The 19,477-nt window shown below is 34.6% G+C and overlaps 1 protein-coding gene across 1 annotated transcript; it reads left to right on the plus strand.

Moving 5' to 3' along the window:
- The first annotated feature begins 8,325 nt into the window (after positions 1–8,325).
- LOC129806568 (regulator of nonsense transcripts 2) lies at positions 8,326–17,237 on the plus strand. The gene is made up of 3 exons (XM_055855247.1): positions 8,326–10,430; positions 15,792–16,964; positions 17,037–17,237. The coding sequence occupies exons 1-3, from the start codon at positions 8,377–8,379 to the stop codon at positions 17,197–17,199; spliced, it is 3,390 nt and encodes a 1,129-aa protein (XP_055711222.1). The 5' UTR covers positions 8,326–8,376; the 3' UTR covers positions 17,200–17,237.
- Positions 17,238–19,477: the final 2,240 nt, after the last annotated feature.

Genomic DNA, 19,477 nt, shown 5'->3' on the forward strand with positions numbered 1-19,477 from the left:
GTGTGCTTTACATCACTTTCAATTTAAATGACAAAGATTCAGCTGAAGAATTGATATTCATTTGTACATAGTTTTAGTAAAAGAAAGACAAAAACTTAAGGAGAAAATCAATTTCATTGCAAAGATGATAAAACAAGGTAGTTCGACGATACACATTTTCCCGCCATTTGCATTCAAGTATTTTTACCGAAAAATGCTTGTAATAAGCTCCACAATATTTTGTAGTAAGGAAAATAATTTTGAAAAGGTGTTTAAGCTTTTTAAAGTTTACGTAGATCGAAAGTTCGTTAAAAGTTTGTTAGAACTTGGTTCTTTCACATGAAATGTCAAAAAGTTTCGTCAAAAAATCTTATTGGGGAATTATTTAACGAAACTTTTCAAAATTTCAATGCAACAGAAGCAAGTTCGTCAAACAACCTTTTAACGAAGTTTGTTGGAGATCTGTATGAGAATAATTGCATTTGGAAAACTTTTAACATAATTAGCTTACTCAGATAGAGAAAAAATTTAAGGCTAAATTTATTAAAAGTGTATTGAAAAAGTTTAATCAATTTGTTAAATAACAGAATTTTGTCTTCCAACGTTTTGACAAAATCATTTATTGTATCAGAAAATTTGACAAACTTTAAGCGAACATTATTCCACGGTTTGAAAACAAAAGTTTGTAGACATGTTCGTTAAGGTTTGTTAAATGGATAAGCTTTTATATATTGAAGTACTAAGAAGCTTCGTTAAATCAAAAACTAAATCGAGAACGTTAAATTGAAATTGAAATGAAATTATGTTTTATACAACTTTATTAAACAATACAGCATTATTATACATTTTAAAAGGAAAAGTTATTAACTGTGTTTGTCAAAAATTTGTGAAATGAATAAGCCTTAATACATTAAAGTACTAAAAGCTTCGTCCAATCGGAAGCTAACAAGATTTTGTTTTCCAACAACTTGAAGAATCACTTCTTTTATATCAGGAATTAAATTTGACAAACTTTTAACAAATATTATTACACACTTTAAAAGGAAAAGTTATTAACTATGTTTGTCAAAAATTTGTGAAATGGATAAGCCTTCATATCTTGAAGTATTAAGAAGCTTCGTCAAATTGGAAGCTAACAAGATTTTGTTTTCCAGCAATTTGAATAAACACTTCTTTTATGTCAGGAATTAAATTTGACAAACTTTTGACAAATATTTTTACACACTTTATAAACAAAGTATGTAACTATGTTTCTTATAGATTTGAGAATTGGATTGGTTTTCATATAATGAAGTACTAAAAAGCTTCGTCAAATCGGACGCTAACAAGGTTTTGTTTTCGAACAATTTCACAAAACTTTAAACACATATCGTTACGCAGTCTGAATTGAAAAAAAATTCAATTATATTTAATAAACTTTATAAAATTGTTGATTAAAAATATTTCATTGGCAAAAGATGTAGGAAAATCTTTTCTTATTTAATATTGAGGATTTTTATTTGACAAATTTTCAACAAATTTCATTATGTTACTATGATTTCTCAAAATATTTGTTAAAAATTCGTCAAGTGAGTTATTGCCTTCAATATAAAATTTTCAGAAAGATTTAACAAAAGCCTGGGATTGTAATCTCGAAAGATCTCAATTTGACAAACTTTTGACAAGAAGACTTACAAACTTCTCCTTTCAAATGGCCTTTCTTTCAGAGTGTATAAGAAATCGTATATTGCGTTGAATCGTAATACAAATTGAGGATAATGGCCTCTACACGCTAGAGAAAATTATGTCCATATTGAAGAGTTTTTTCTACACTGACGTAGAGAATTTGCTTCATTATGGATATAAATTTCTCTAGTGTGTAGAGGCCATAAAACATATTGCAATATTTATTTCGGAAATCTTAAAAAAAAAACAACTTGATATTTGTGTAATTAATTTGTGTAAGGCTGTCTACATTGTGAGCAATTTTCGTCAAAAATTGCTCTTTTGAAAGAAATCGCCCGCACTGCCGTAAGTGGAAACGTCAAAATTCTGTCAAAAATACAATTTTTGACGAATGGTGGTAACTCACCTAAATAAATATAAATTCCTTAGTATCTGGTGAAGGATGGATCAAATTTTTTCGGACGCAAAACACTTCACGACTTTCTTCTACTTCTATTTTATGTAAGGCTGTCGGACTCACTCGGGTCCATATAGCCAAATTGAACTGAACTTTAAATTGATATAATTTAGTTCTACAGACCAATTGTAAAGCTAATATACATTACGATAAGGTTCAATTCCATTTAAAAATAGGAGAGACAGCCTAATTTCAAAGGTACCCCTGTTCAGAGGTGCCCTACACTCCCATACAATCCTCCTATTAAATATTTAAGTCACCAGGCGTTCTCTGATTGGCTAGAGCTTTCCATGCTTCGAATGCTTTCAAGCTCTATCCAATCACAGCTCTCGATAGGCCTAAAATATTTAATCCTATAAAATATTTTGGTCCTGTTGCATTCTCTGATTGGCCAGAACTTAAAAATATTCTAAAAATTTAATTATTTTAAGGGAATTTATAAAAACTCATTTTGCAATGCCTTATTACAAAGATACAATTCTCATAAGACATCTTCCAGGCAATTTTGTAAAGAAACCCTTAAGAAACAACTGTGTATCGTCTAAATACCTTGTTTAAAGAGTGACTATGATTTTATTTTTATTAAAAAAACGATAAACTGATAACGACGAAAAAAGAACTTCCACAATGATCTCAATCCTTGAAGAGTGGGAAAGCTTCCAGGGAAAAAAAGGCAAAAGGAATATAAAACAGTGCTGATGAAGAGCATAAAATACTCAGGTTTTAATTTGCAAAGAGAAAGAATTTCCACAAAGTGATTTTCAAAGGAATAAAATAAAAAGTGTTTACTGAGTAAAGGCATGGTCACTCAACCAACCATTGAGAGTTGTTGAATTTTATGGAATTGCATTTTGTAATGAAATTAAATTGACTCGAAAATTGAAAGCCAAGGATTTTTGCATCGAAATAACTAACCTAATATTTAGGTTCCTGAAAATCATTATCATTTGCTTTAAAATCATAAATTATGCTAGTTTATATTCTCGTGGTATTTTATAGTCTGCCCACATGTGCAAATAATGGACATTATATATTAATTAATTTTCTCATGCGTAAAGTATTTTCCGTAAACAAGTCCCTCCCGGTTCTTTCCTGAAATTCCAATTAAAGAATATTTAAATAGAAGAAGAAAAATCTACTAAAAAGAAATAAATATAAAACTCGACTGATTTGTGGGAATTATTGAGAGAATAATTAAAAAGAAAAAAAAAATGCAAACTGTAGATAGACTTTTTTGAAATGAAAATTCTACTGATGATGTGTATTTTATAAGTGATCCATTTTATAAAGATAGTTCTAGAGAGCATTATAAATTACTATCAATTACTGTACGAAGAAGAAAAGTATGAAAGAGATCCTCCAAAAAAGTAAAGAAGCGATTATCGTAATCATGTACATATCTTGATAAGATTGATTCTTTTTTCCGATGAAGAAAGAAAGAAAAAAAATTAATTATACATGAGTCAATTCCGTACGATTCAATTGCAGTGAGAAATGAAGAAACGTAAACAGAATTAAATTAAATTAAATATATTAAATAGGAAAAAGAAACATGTATATGAAATCTTACTTTAGACAAGATAATTAATTAAATCATAGTAAAATCATGTAAGAAGAGAAAATTATTCAATTAAATGGTTTTAGATTTTTAGCGAATGAAAGCTTTAGGAGTAAGATTAAAAATATTTCTGGTTTTTATATACATTACCTTTCAAATAATTATCATAATATTGATGATGATGGAAAAAGTGAGCAAAGAACTATTATAAAATAAAGAAATATTATGAAATGAAACTGATTCTTTTCTTTAATTTTCCTTCCATCTTCCCTTGATATTGTTCGACAATGAATATTGGGTTAAATAAATATAAAATAATTTGTTTTCTCGCAGTTAAACTGATAATTAGGTTTTTTCTTCCAATAACCAATTACAAGAGGAAACGAAAGCTTCAAGAGGAGCTTTTCATTCGTTAGAAGCTTTCCGTTTTCCCGCCAAATGGTAAAAACGGAACATCCAGCAGCCATGCATTCGTCAATTGAGCTTTTTGTGGTGAATATACAAAAACTCACCACAAAGTGGTGTCGTTGGTAAAGGTTTGCATACACATGTATTTTATGATTCTTACGTATGGTTTTACAAAGGATTGTTTAAAAATAAATTTTACTCACCAAGCTGCATAGGTTGAACTCCGACAGAAAATGACTTTTCAGTTTTTTTTTATCACATATTTTGGTATAATAAAAAACAATTATAAAAAAATTTTTTTTAATAAAAAAGTTAATTTATATAAATTCTCTTACGTATACTAAGTACAGTAGACTCTTCGATATCCGGCTGACTGGGGGACAAAATGACATTTAGGTTTTTTGAATGATCAACGGTTTTTCTATTTTGTGCAGTGTGAATTTATTTTCTGTCTGACAAAGAAAAAGAGAATTTTCTTCATGGTGTGCTTATGTTTCATTTTTTATCACAATTATGTATTAAAAACTTCGATACAATGTTAATAATACTTTAATTCACTCTGGACAAACTTCATGTTTAGTGAAAATAATTTTGAATATATCAACCGCCAGTGTTTGGCAGCTGTCACCCGGATATCGAAGTGCTGGATATCGAAGAGTCTACTGTACAGAAGCCTGTCACTCAACTTCCTTTCTTCAAAGTGAGCTCTGAATGCCATACTTTTAAATCAAAATAAAAAAAAATATTACTAATAAAATGACAAGTAACTTGAAAAAGCATTTAGAAAATAATTTAACAGCTAAGATACAGAGGTATATTTCAGTCACAATTTCACTATCAAACTTTATGAATTTTTCAAAATATGCATGTAATATATTTTTCAGTGTTTAAATTTTATTTTTTGCTCTTTTCCAAGACAAATTTGTTGAGTATCCTACCCTACCGCGGTTTGTCATTACACCGAAAAACGACCAAAAACAGTCAGTAGATTTATTGTTAAAGTACAACCGCAGTGGTCTCGAGAGAAGCCACTGGATATACAATAATTTCAGCAGTCCTTTCATATTAAAATTCCCGGTGGGATGACATTATTCCCTAATCTTTGGAAAGATCATCTACTAGTGTTATCTCTATTTTTTGTGACTGTATCTTCAGCTGTGTAGTTCACCTTGTGTGTTTTTTTTGTGACTACACAGTAAAAAATAATTACTACGATTATCGCGTGTCATGGGAGTACATTCATTACCGTATAGTAGTTTTCGGTGAATATTTATAGTTCAATTTAATCCGTTGATTTTTTAAGTTGAAAATTTTTAGTTTAATATTTCTAAAGTTGAATTTTGTGGGCAGAATTTGTTTCTGTTTAATATGGCTTAGTTGAATCGTTAAATTGATTTAGTTGATTTTTCTTATCTGAAATTTTTTAAGCTAAATTTTCTTTCAGTTTGTTTCTTATAAATAATAAATAAAACAAATTTGAATAAAATACAGTAATATTTTTATTATTTCTTTTTCTACCCACGGTTATTTTTTGAATATCTTGAACGATGTAATAGCCACTGAATGCGTTTCCCACAATATTTTGCATGGATCAGTAGCCCATGCATAAATACAATGTATTCAGGAATGTCCTTGTGTAAAAAAGGATAAAAATAGTAAATAAAAAAGTAAGACATGGGGAATGTTATATAATATTGCAAGAATTATAGTCAGGTTTTAAAATTACTATCTTATTTTTAGCAGTTACGTGGGTCGTGCATTCTAAGAAAAAACAGCATTTTTCCCTAACATCTTAACTTGGTGTAAAATAAGCCGAAAATTGTATTTTTTTTTGTATAAAATTTTGTTTTTTTTATTTCTGATGAATACACTCTGAGAAATCTTGTCCAAGGAAAAACATATTCTTTCAAAACAAGTCTCCGAAAATAAGGACAGAACGGCTGAATTTTAAAGATTTTTAGTTGAAAATTTCAGAAAATATAGTTTAAATTTTGTAATTTTATAAGAAAAAATATATATAAATTTATATCAATTCACAAAACGACAATACTTATATCACTACAACCATAATACTTGTACAATTTTTATTACGTAAAGTCACCTAAAACACTACCGTTTAAAAAATTAAATACATCCTTCGTAAGTTTAAATATACCTGGTTTGGACTGGGAAAACGCTGTAATATCGAGTTATATTGACTGAAATAGTTTCATATATAAACCTAAGAATAGTTTAAAAAAAATTTGAGTAAATACATGGGTTAAAAAAAATAATAATTTAAGGATCAGTCAAAAAATTAGCTTTTTGGACAAAAATTATCTAATATCAAAAGTAGCTCCACATACTAAAACTGATCTAATCTTTTAATAATTATTAAATATAAGCTAAGTACTATTAGTAAATAATATTAAGAGTCAGAAAAAATGAAAGTTATGCCGTTGGAATATTTTAGGTATGGATTGTGGTCGGTTTCCAATGTGATCTATTTTGAAAGGGGTTTCTTCTTCCAAAACGTAAGTGTATTGGCGAATATCGACGTAAATATGGAAATCAAGAATCCCCCAAATATTTTCAATTGGATTGAAGTCAGGAGTTCAAGAGGTCAGGTGGCCACGGCAAGATTTTGATATTCAGAGCTCGAATCCAATTTGAAGATTCTGCGCTCATATGATTTGGAGCATTGTTCGAAAAGTCAGGATTATATTGAAGGTCTCACAGCCAGAGGTAGTCTGCTACCTTTAATTCCAGTAAACCGTCGCCAAGACTTCATATTCCAGAAGGATAATACTCGGAGTCATAAAAAACGTTAATTTAATGCGTTCTCCTAAATATAACGCCTTAATATTGAGGGCACTTACTTCTTTATTTAAAATGTTTTGTATTAGGGTTTTACAATATTCCTTTTTATTAAGTGGAGGAACTCAATGGGTCAAGTGATAGAGCACTCGCTCTATGATGCAAATATTGTTGAATTCCCTTTAGGTCACCAGGAAATTTTCTGGCGTTAAAGGTGTTTGAATTGCATCCAGTGAGCTTAACTGCACTTGATTCCACGGGGCATGGGACTGACAACCGCATCACTGTATAAGAAAAAAATTTCTTATTCGGGAAGGCCTAGTTCCTCTGTGGAACGTTGTGCCACCATTATTATTATTATGTTATTAACCCATTCAGTCAATGTACCAGAAATACTTGAAATAGTTTGTTCATATTTTGTAATTAGTTTCATACAGATTAATAGATGATTTTTTTGAAAAGAAAAAAGTTTATCTATCATGAGAGCGCGGGGAACCTTGTCAAACACGCGTCTTAAAGGTCACTGAATTTAATTTCTGTACATTAATTAATTACAAACTCTTTTGATTTAATCAATAATAGGGAAATCCGGAAGTCATCGGGAAGAGACAATTACAAATCAGTGCTAACAAAGAGAAATTCCCAGTAAGACACAAGACGAAGAAGAAAACCCAAAATTGTGCCAAATATTACTAAAAATTAAAAACACAGTGTAAGAATAGTGCCTCCGTTCCCTCTCATGTCCTGTTGTAATCCTGACTAAAACCCTGAACGAGTCTTAGTGAAAAAATTACAAGACTTGACCGCTGATGAAGACTTGGAGACCGAGCCGAAAGCTCTGGAGATAGTTGATGTGTTTCCCTGAGTGATTGTCTCTTCCCGACGGCTTCCGGATTTCCCTATTATTGATTGCAATTAACGTCGGCTTATTCCCACAATCTTTTGATTTAGATAGAGTAACTATCTAAGAACACGAATTAGCAATCAGAATTCAAATTAGGAAAGAGGATGGAGGTCAATTTTAAGAAATTCGACGGGATGTCGTATTTTCCGTTCGCCATTTTGAGCAAAAATTTTGCATGACAGAAGAGAACAACAAATGTATTTCCATCGCTGTCGGACTATTTTTTCGAAGTAATTGCAAAATCCATTCCCGACAGAAATTCGGACATGAATTGCGCAGAAATAAATAATCAAAAATCGTCTATTTTTTGATTAATACATTAATCGATGGGTACGAATGGGTTAAGTGAGTTTAACGCAAACATGCTTTTTTTAATATTAATTCATTTAATTTTTTTTCATTTTTGTTTTTTAATTTAATGTTATACAATGGAAAGGTTCTTTCACACTCTCTGAATATTTCTTGTTTTCTAATGTTTTTGGAACATAATTACAATTTTCAATCAATTGCAGTAGCTGTGAACAAAACAGCAATTCCCGAGCTTCAAGTTAAACGTCAGTTTTTGTCTTTTCTTCAGCGTGGTAAAAGTTCTCTGATAAAAATGTAAACATGGTGCAGGAAAAAGTGGAAGAGACTTCTGAGGCCCAAGAAGCCTCTGTGAGTGAAGATGTGCAGGAAATTGAAGATGTTAAGGCTTACATTGCGGAAGTGCAGAATCGGATTGCTGCGAAAAGTGCCCTGAGGACCGAGAATACGGGCAGTGTTCGTCCCTCTGAGGAATTCTTCTTCAAGCTCGATTCCAATGTGAAGAAGAATACGGCTTTTGTGAAGAAATTGAAACAATTCACAGCTGCCCAGTTGGAATCCCTGTCCAAGGATATGTCTGGACTGAATTTGACCAAGTACATCTCGGAGATTTGTGCTGCAATTGTCGAGGCAAAGCTCAAGACAACCGATGTCACTGCAATGGTCACACTCTGCAGCAAACTCCATCAGCTTTATGGGGAATTCTCACAGCTCTTCTTTGAGCACTGGCAGAAGATTCTCAATATCAAAGCTACGGATAAATTGGTGAATCCGAGCAAAATGAGAGTTGACTTGAGGCTATTTGCTGAGTTGGTCAGTGTGGGGATTTTTTCCAATAAAAGTGGCCTGGCTTTGTTGGGGAATGTCCTGGTGTCGCTGATTCAGCAGGATCGGGAGGAATTTGCCAATCTTTCGATTATATTGTCCTTTTGCAAGAATTGCGGAGAGGAGTATGCAGGATTGGTGAGTAAGAGGATCAGTGATCTGGCTGAGAAGCACAAGATGGTCCTTCCAACATCGACTCTGCTGCTTCCGGACAAGCAGCAGAATCTCCGGAACTTGCTGAGGGATTACTATACTGCGCTCAAGGGGCACGTGAAGGAGCGTCATAAGGAACTGGTGGCCATGGAGAGGACCTGCCAGAATGCCTTGTCGTCCAAGGGAGAAGTGTCCAATGCACGCCGGGAGAAACTTGAATTTATGCAATCGTCCTTCGAAAAGCTCCTTTCCTCTACTCAAACCCTCTCAGACTTGCTCAATGAACCCCTTCCGGAGCTGCCTAAGCAATCTGAGGAGTCCTCAGGAGGGATCATCTTCGAGTGTGCAGATCCAGGAACTGAGGGACTGGATCCTTGGGGTGATGAGGAGACCAAGAGCTTCTACGTTGATCTTCCGGATTTGCGACTCTTCCTGCCAAATTTCGCCCCAAAACTGCCCTCAATCGTTCCCGAGGAGCCTCAGATGACCGAAGAAGTCCTGGACATGGACATAGAACCCGATCAATTGGCTGTAGAAGAGCCTCCGCTAGACACTGACATCCCAGCTCCGTCCACGCCTGAGCCCCCTCCAGAAGAGCCCCTGCCCAAAATCTCAGCTCCCCATCCTGCCCAGAGTACCAAGCATCAGTTCGAGACATTCACGCACAATCTCATGAACTGCGTCAACAAGGAACTCATCGACTCCGCAGCCATTGAGTTCCTCCTGCATCTCAACACAAAAAGCAACCGCAAGAAACTGGCCAAAGTCCTCTTTGGCGTCCAACGGACTCGCCTAGATCTCCTTCCAATGTTTGCCCGTTTCGTGGCCACAGTCAACATTGTGTCTCCGGACGTGGCCACAGACCTAGCTCTGCTCCTCAAAAATGACTTCCGCTACCACGTTCTCAAGAAGGATCAGATCAATATTGAGAGCAAGATCAAGGTGGTGCGTTTCATTGGGGAACTCACAAAATTCGGCATGTACTCGAAGATTGAAGCTCTGTACTGCCTCAAGTTCCTCCTGCATGACTTCCAGCATCACAACATTGAGATGGCATGTGCCTTCCTGGAAGTCTGCGGCACGTATCTCTACAACTGCACAGAGAGTCGGCTCAGGACCAATGTCTACCTGGAGCAGATGATGCGCCTCAAGGTGGTCACTGCACTGGATTCCAGGCATTCGGCACAGATCGAAAGTGTGTACTACCTGGTGAAGCCACCAGAGGGTGTTGGCATCGTGCGGAAACAGAGACCTCCGATGCAGATGTACATCCGGTATTTGGTATTTGAGGCTCTCAATAAGTCCAATGTGGACAAGATCATCAAGATGATGCGGAGGATCAACTGGGACGACAAAGAGATCAGTGATTATGCCATAAGGTAAGAAAATTTACTTCAATATTCCAAAATTAAACACATCAATTGACAAATTAAGTAGGCTTTGCCAAATCAGGAAATCATTTTACAATTTGTCGTCAGACAGCAAAATTTATGTCCACCGCCGTCTTACACGAATTTCTAAATTAAATAGCAAGCCTTTTGAACTATTTTTCAAAATCGAATATACTATTGTGTCCAGTCCATTGTATCCAATCTTCATTTTTTTTCCAAATATCTTGCTGGCTAAGACATTAGGGAAGTTACGCCGTATAAACCTCATTTCCTGGACATACTTAGGACTTAAACCGAGAGACGGATTAACCCTTTAAGAACCAGAAGCTTTCCGCTGAGCGAAATTCAATGAAATCAAATTTCCCTCGATATTTTAGCTTAAATAAAAGATTTATGGTTAAAAAGAAACTTTCCCATCCCTAGGAGTCCTGGAAAACTATGGGTCATATATGACCCAATCGTCCTTAAAGGTAAAAAAAAAACACAAAATTTTCCAGACCACTAGTTTACTCGTTTGCTCTGTTATTTTTTAAAAGATAAATAACTTGAATATATTTGTAATAATAAAAAAATATTTAGAGTACGAGTAAAAATTAAAACGATGAAAAATTAATTTTAAAAAATTTCATTCAATTTTTGGTCTCAAAGAATCTTGAAGACTGGTACACAAAAACAATAATTTTTATGAAAAAATGTATTATTGTTTGCTTTATTTTTAATTTTTATGATATTCATCGAAACAAATTTCTCAATGGTAAGGTAACACAGAGATTAATGTCGCATGCCTCACAAATACAATTGGTCTTATAATCCTTTTTTCTGATAGCACCATGTGCACCTCAGTTTTCTTCGAAACATGTTTGATGGTAATGGGTAGGTGCCATGTTGTTTGTCTCTGGGAATTTGAGACGTACAGTTGCACATTGCTGTGGATCCGGGAGTTCTTCCGGAGTTGATGCGTTTTCGATGAAGACTTCAAAGTCCACTTCTTCCACGTCTTCTTCCAATTATATTATATCGCTTTCGTTCAGGAGAAGATTGTCGGCATCATCGCTATCTTCCGGGCATAATATATGGATGATTTCGGGGTCATTGATCATGAAATTTTTTTCCCATTTTTGAAGTCATGTACAAGAGTAAAAAGTCATGAATTTACAACATAACGCAAAAGTATCTTATAAATTATCAAAATATCACCTTCTTCAGTCAGTATTGCACTGGGAAATCTCAGCTAATTGATATATCACACAATATTACACAAATAATTAACTATTTTGCGTACACATAAACAAAAACATGAAACAGTGTAACCTCAAATCTTCGAAAATCCACTAGAGACAAATTCGGTGTTTTTTACCTTTAAGGACGATTTGGTCATATATGACCCATGAAAATTATGAAGCTTTCCTTAAAATACCAATAAACTATAATTTTTACTTTGTTGAGAACTATTATGTATAGTTATTATAGTTTCTAGTCCCAAGAGGTTTTTGCTTAAAAAAATAGAAATATGAAAAATATTTAAATTCAAGCACCAATGTGAAAATTTGAAAATTCGTCATTTTTGAGCTCAAATATTTTTTATATAGCAAATAGCTGGAGATTTGCAAAAAATATCCTAGATTCCTACATCTTTCTACTTCATGATTATGTACAAACATTAGAAAGAAATAACTTCAGATAGTCAGGAAAAATTATTTTCTCTATGGGTCACGGGTGATCCAGTCGTCCTTAAAGGGTTAATCAGTAATTGATGGAAATATAATGTGATTATTATTTTGATTATAATTACGCTAACCCGTTTCCCGACTTAAGTCGTAAGTATGTTTAGGGCATTAGGCCTACAAACCGTATCAAGCCCAAAATAGACCAAGACAAAATTTAACCCGTAAAATTTGGCTTTAAAGCAGACCTGTGCTTATTAAAAGTCGTGTAGTATCGGAAATTTTGTGTTGATAGTTCTAATGGAAATTGCAGATTGACGTGCTGGTAACACTAATCCCGCTTATTCACGGTGCCATGATGAATATTTTTGCGCCAAAAAGACATAATAGAAAGAAAAACTGTCATAAAATAAATTATCTTCTTGATATCTTTGTCGGAAGACGGATAGCTGTTCACTAAACACCCTTTTACTTGAATCTTGCAGAAATACAAAGAAATTAAATGCAAATATCACTTCAAATGGAAAGTTCTTAAATCGCGCGCAATTCAACTGTGAGAGAAAGCTAGAGACACAAATAACTCACTTGACAAATCTGAAATTTGTTGCAAAAAATCTCTAAAATGCGACAAAATAGTTTCTTTTCTATTTTATCTTTATTAGCAGATCGTGTCTCTTCTTGTAATATGTACTTTTGCATTCCTTATTAACCAAAATAGTGTTGTACAAAAGGGTTTTTCTCAAACCTATTCTGAATTTTGGGACAGCTCAAAAGAATATGAGTCTTCCAGATCAAAATTTCATCTCAATGATTGTGTTGTAATATTGACAATTATTCACAATTAACTCAAATAACTCTATTCAAATAAATTATTAAAAGGATTTTGTTGTGAAAATGACTTAACTTTAAGTAATCAAACAATTTTCACATTAAAAAACCTCTCATTTTCTCTACGTGAATTTTCGCGGCATTTCGAAGAATCCCAACTGGCACCACCAAATTCATTTCGGCTTTTATTTTAGCTCAGGTTTGCATTAAAGCCTGCTCATAAATCTGCCAGATATTTTACACATCTTAGGGCAGAATCACATTGACAGTAAAATGCTCACCGTCACCGTCAAAGCCCTCACCGTATTTCGTTGATTTACGCATTTTCATTGCAATTCTTACGCAAATTTTCTATTACGATATTACCTTGTCTCATACTCGGTGGCACTAGGTGAAAATAATTTAAGAAAATTGAAGAAATAAAGCGAAAATGCGATAAACGGTGAGCAAAAAAAAACTGTAGGATTTTTTTGCTACAGTTTTTCGTACAGTTTTTTTGCTCACCGTTTATCGCATTTTCGCTTTATTTCTTCAATTTTCTTAAATTATTTTCACCTAGTGCCACCGAGTATGAGATAATGTAACATGGTAATTGAGAATTTGCGTAAGAATTGCAATGAAAATGCGTAAATCAACGAAATACGGTGAGGGCTTTGACGGTGACGGTGAGCATTTTACGGTCAATGTGATTCTGCCCTTACTCTAAATAACTTTACGATAGGCTTTTATGTGACAAATCGGAAATATGGTTTGATTTTAAAAGAAAAAGCATGACTAGGCTTTCCAATTAGATCGAATACTTTCGATCTCGTTACTCTCAAAAATATTTCTGCTCCGGAATAAAGTCTTGTCAAATTAACAAAACAAGTTTGTCAAAAGCATATTCTTCAATACAGAATCCTCTCGTTCAGTAATAACCTTCCCGATTAGAGTGCTCTTTCTGGTTGAGGTTTTTTTTCTGCACCGATTCGAAGGTACAGTAGACTCTCTCAAATACGGGCATTTGGGACCGAAATGTCAATCGAATTAGAGAGAAATTCGGGCTTCAAATTATTTGAAATGCAACGATTTTTTGTTCATCTGCATTACTCGTATTGCGTTTACATGCTCATTGATATTATAAATTTCAAGAAAACCTCTTAAAAATGTAAAATCACATCAAAACTAAGACAAATAATGACAAATTTGAGCATATTTTCTTCATTTGATAATCATAATCGAACTTGAAAAATGTCAACAAACTTTTTTCGAGTTTATCTGCCCCCCCCCCCCCGAATTAAAAAGTAGCCCGATCTCAAACGAGCCGAATTAGCAAGAGTCTACTGTAAATCAAAGAGAACTTACCTGAAAACCCGTTGGAAGTTCGAAAGTTTAAACCGATCAGTTTAAAAAAAATGAGAAAGTTCGTTAAAAGGACATTTATTTTAATTAAATTGCAATTCAAACGTTCTGACATCCTGAAATTCAACAAAACTACACAAAGAAACAGTTTTTGTAGCAAACTTTTACACTCGGTCGTTGACCTTGTTGACGATTGTGGTGTCAATACCGAAATTCGAAATGGCAGAACAATCGCGCTTTAGCGGTGAGAATGAGAACTTGCGGTTTAGGCTTCCGATAGATTTTCGAATAGGTTTGACTTGGCTTCTTCGAAAGGTTATTACTGAACAGAACCAATATGGAAATCTTGTCAAATCGACAGCCAATTGGATCTTGTTAAAAGTTTGTCAAAAGGAAGTTTTGTCAAATTGGTAAATAAAATCATTTTGACAAAATTTGAACATGATGCATTTTCCCGTTTAACAAGACTTTGTTTTCAGTGTATCATAGATAGCAAATTAGGTCTCTATAATTGTCTGTAAATTTATTAAATTGCCTTTTAAAATTTCAGAATCACAAAAGAAAATCCAAATTGGCAGCGTGCGCTTCTTAAAGACCGATACATTGCTACTTTTCTGATGTGTAATTCGATCAATGAAAAAGTAAATTGGAATGAGTAAGAAGTATTTTATAAGAAAAGAGATGGCAAAATGTCCCAGCTTTGCGGAATGCTCGAACTCACGAGATAGAGCTCACCGTGAATTAGTTTTTTTGCATAATCTTTTGGTATCACTGATACAATAGACTCTCTCTCAATTGGGCATTTGGGGCGAAATGTCATCCGGTTTATCGATAGATTTCGGCGTCAAAGCCTTTGTAAATTCCACAAAAAGCGCTCAATTATAAAGGATCACGATAAATTAGGAAGAACTAAAGCGAATTTAAGCAAATTAGCTTCATAATTGAACGTGAAAATTGTCAACAAAATTTTCCGCCCGATTGAAAAAGAGCCGATTGAGTGAGAGTCTACTGTATACTAGAGATCAAATTGATTCTTCTTCTTCTTCTTCTTCTGTTTTATGTAAGGCTGTCGGACTCACTCGGGTCCATATAGCCAGAAAATTGATTCATAAATCACAAAAGTATTTGAAAATCAAAAACTCGGTACTTAACCGATTCATTACCGATGAAGACCGATGCAGCCGGGTTCTAATTTGCAATACTTTTCTAAAAAATCCAAATTTAATCAAATAGGGTGAAAAATGATCCTTCCAATGTGGTTGACTTTTGACCTTCAATAATTCAAAATGGCGAATTTTCCGGTCATAACCACGTTTAATTTGATGCCTTTCTGCGTAGTTGAGCAAAGCTCCAGATTTATATGAATTTGATGACTCGAGTACTTCCCTTGTTAGTGATTTTCCACTTCCGACGATTTACGGACCCCCATTGATAAAATGATTTCCATCCTTTTGTATTTAATGGGGCACCTTGCAGCCTACTTCAATCAATGTTATTTCCCTGATTCAATTTTCAGATGCTTATCCAAAGCCTACAACATCCGATATCATCTGATTCGCTGCCTGGCAGATTTAGTCGCGGGTTTGAGCTCCTACCAAGACAAAGCGATGGCAAAGGTCATTGATTGTGTTTTTGAGGACATTCGGGCTGGTCTGGAGATCCATTCGCCCAAATTAGCCCAAAGACGCATCGCCATGGCCAAGTATCTGGGTGAACTGTACAATTATCGCCTGATCGATAGCCACAATGTCCTCAATACTCTCTACTCGATCATTTCACTGGGAGTATCAATGGACCATTCTGTGGTGTCCGTTATGGATCCCCCGGGAAGTTTGTTCAGGCTGAAGTTGGCCTGTGTCCTTCTGGACTCTTGTGGGCAGTACTTCAATAGTTCCAGTCGCAAGGGTCTGGATTACTTCTTGCTCTTCTTTCAGCAGTATTTCTGGTTCAAGAAGAGTGATCCTGTTTTTGAGACAGACACCAGCGGAGATTTATTTCCAATTCTCGTGGAGCACATGTACAGGGATTGCTTTGCCAATGTCAGGCCAAAGCTGAAGCTTTTTACGTCCTATGAACAGGCCAAGGAGGCTGTGGAGAAGCTTAAGCTGGAGCTGTATCCGACGCTGCATAGCAATGAACTGAGTGAGAGTGCAGAGAGTGAATTGGAGGTGATCAATGAGGGAGACAGTGATAATGAAAATACTGCTGAGGAGACTTCAGAGGCTGTGGCAGATTCTGATGATGATACTGAACGTCGCAGTCGGGAGGCGACTGAAGAATTGGATGGGGATCAGGAGGGAGATGGTGAGCAAATGGAGGAAATGGAAGTGCAGGAAGAGGGAAGGAAGACGCCGGAGAAGACTCAGGAAGATTTGGAATTTGAACAGGCTTTCGAGAGGATGGCTATGGATAGCTATCAAGAACGGCTCAGGGATCCAGCAAAGCCCAGCACGAAGGACATTCCCGTGCCGATGATGGCGAAAACCGGGAAGAAGACTTATGAGCAGTTGAGTATGCAGGAACAGCAGCCAAAAGAGGATGATACAGTGTCTTTTGTGCTGATGATGCGCGGGAATAAGGCGGGAAAGCAGCAATTTAGGACATTTGCCGCTCCGGCTGACAGTCACTTGGCTAAGAATCTGAAGCTGCAGGAACAGAAGATTCGGGAGGAGAATGAGAAAGTTAAAAGGTGAGTATTCCGGCTTTTTGAAGGATTTTCCGGATCTTGACTCAGATCTTGACCAAAAATTTACTTTTGCAGGTTGACACTCAACATCACTGAGAGAATTGAGGAGGAAGACTATCAAGAGTCTCTGCTTCAGTCTCAACGCTGTGCTGCCCAGAATCGTCAGCAGAAATCGGCAAAACCCCAAAAATTCAAACATCAGAAAGGTGCTCCGGACGCAGATTTGATTTTCAGTTAGAGAATTCGTAAAATAAAATCTATCGCGGCAAAAAAATTGTTATTTTTACTAATTTATTGAGAAAGTTGGGCCTGTATCCTCCATTTTGTGACAGAAGATTTTACGCGAGCTTCTGTCCGTGACATTTTCGCCTATTTTTCCCACCTGCCTTCTCTCCGTATCCACGAATATCGGAGAGAATCACGCGAGATTTTCGTGTGGAACTCTTTGTGGAAATCGTTTTTTGACATTCCGCCGATGTTTTTGGTCGCAAGAAAACTGAATACTGCAGTAAATGAATGATTGAATAATAATAATAATAATATTTTTATTACACTTAAGCATACACAATTGATACAAAAATCCATAAAACAATAAGGCATTCATTTTCTTGCGTCCGTCGCCGTCTTAGCGTTGATGACCAGCCTAGTAAGCCAAACGGCGGAAATGCTGCTTCAGAGGCTGTATAGTCTTTTGTCGTGATAACGATATTTTAATTTTTTGCTAATCAAGTAGATATAAAAAAAGCCCTATTGCAAAAACAATCCGAAGTATGCTCAAGGTAGATGTGACAGGAGCAGCTAGGCCCGTGGCGTCACACCGAGTTCAATTCACTTCAGTATTAAAAAAAAATAGAATATTAAAATAAATTCAAAAGGAGCGCAAAAAATTATACCAAAAAGAAGGTCAAATAAAGAGAAAAAGGATACGAAAAAGAGAAAAAACCTCAAAAATGCAGAAATAAAAAAATGCAAAGAAAAAACTCGGAGGAGCGAAATGAACACAAAAATTACCAATGGATGAAGAATGTGACCAAAACAACGATTCCAAAGAAAAAAAGAATTTTCACTAAAATTAAGAGAACCAATAAAGCGCAACCAAAAGAGGACGTACATCAGGAAAAGCGCTTTAACCCGAAAACACCCAAATCAGCAAGCAAGACTCCAATTATGAAACTGTTTTGGGAAGTCTGTAAGAGACCAAAAGTACGAGTGTAACAACTAATTTAGCACTTCAGAACTTCAGAAATTATCAACCAAAAATTTCTTGACAAAGTTATATTCGAGAAATCAGGTGGAAAAATGATAAAAATGCTTTTTAAAATTTGTCTTTTTGCAAATGAGTTGCCTGTAATCCATAAATATTATTTATGTATTTCAAAAAAATTATTTAAGATCGTATCAAAAATATTCTTTTTTAAAAGTTGATCATTTTTTATTGGCTAAAAGTTTCTTGTGACATTTTAGGTGTGCGGAGCAAACAACTCTAAATCGTATGCATTTCCCTATTATAATAGCGTTTCTTTTGCTCTGAGCTCCTTATTTGAAAGTTACTTTAGTTACTTTGAAAAGTAAATCATCCCAAGTCACTTTTCCGTCATTTAAACATGATAATAAACACCCAAAATGCTTTTTCTGTAGAAGTCCATCATTTAGGCCTTTCCAAAATTCGACTAACATACTACAAAGGAATCTTTTCGTTCCTTATGTCTTTTTGCAACTCGAATTTAAAATCTGATCTAAAAATAGCGTATAGTAGTCTGTAAAATTAAGAATTAAACAGAGAAAACTTTATTTTCGAACACTCCCACTTCCAAAGACTTCCAAGCACTTCATTTTCAGCTGTATTTCGTCTCTTTTACAACTCTGGGTACCACAAAAAAAAAACAATAAATAATTACTTAAATATTTAATGAAGTGTTTTGTTGGTTGAGAGTTAATATCGGTGAAATATACAGAGAGATTGTTTTCTATCCCCCATAAACAATATCGAGGAATATGCCTTTCTTGTACAATCTCAATAACATTGAACACGATATATTCTAAATAAACAATTTTTAAAAGATGAATATTTATAATAAGCTATAATAATTACAAAAGGATTAAGGATATTCAAGTCTAATTCTTTTGGAAATCACCTAAGGAAATTTTCACAAGAAATCATCAAAAGTTCCCTAGGATGTTACAGATTTTTCCGAAACTGAAAATCCCCTTGGGAAATATCTGTGATCCCCATAGGAAATTTCTGCTTCTAAACGAGGTAAAATTTCTCCAGTGATTTCGTCCGTATTCCCCTATGTGGAATCTTCGGGGATTTTTAGGACAAAATTCCATCCATGAATAACGAAATTTCTGTTGAAAATCTTAAGGAATTTTATAGGAAACAATCAATGGAAAACTCTGAAGGAATTATTTGGGAATTTCCTGGGAATTCTAATCACAAAAAATCGAACGGAATTTTCTGTGATTTCGTTGGGAAATTTCCACATCCCAGAAAAGTAATTTCTTCATTTATTCCC

Source organism: Phlebotomus papatasi, chromosome 3, assembly GCF_024763615.1.
Source record: "Phlebotomus papatasi isolate M1 chromosome 3, Ppap_2.1, whole genome shotgun sequence".
Taxonomy (NCBI): Eukaryota; Metazoa; Arthropoda; class Insecta; order Diptera; family Psychodidae; genus Phlebotomus; species Phlebotomus papatasi.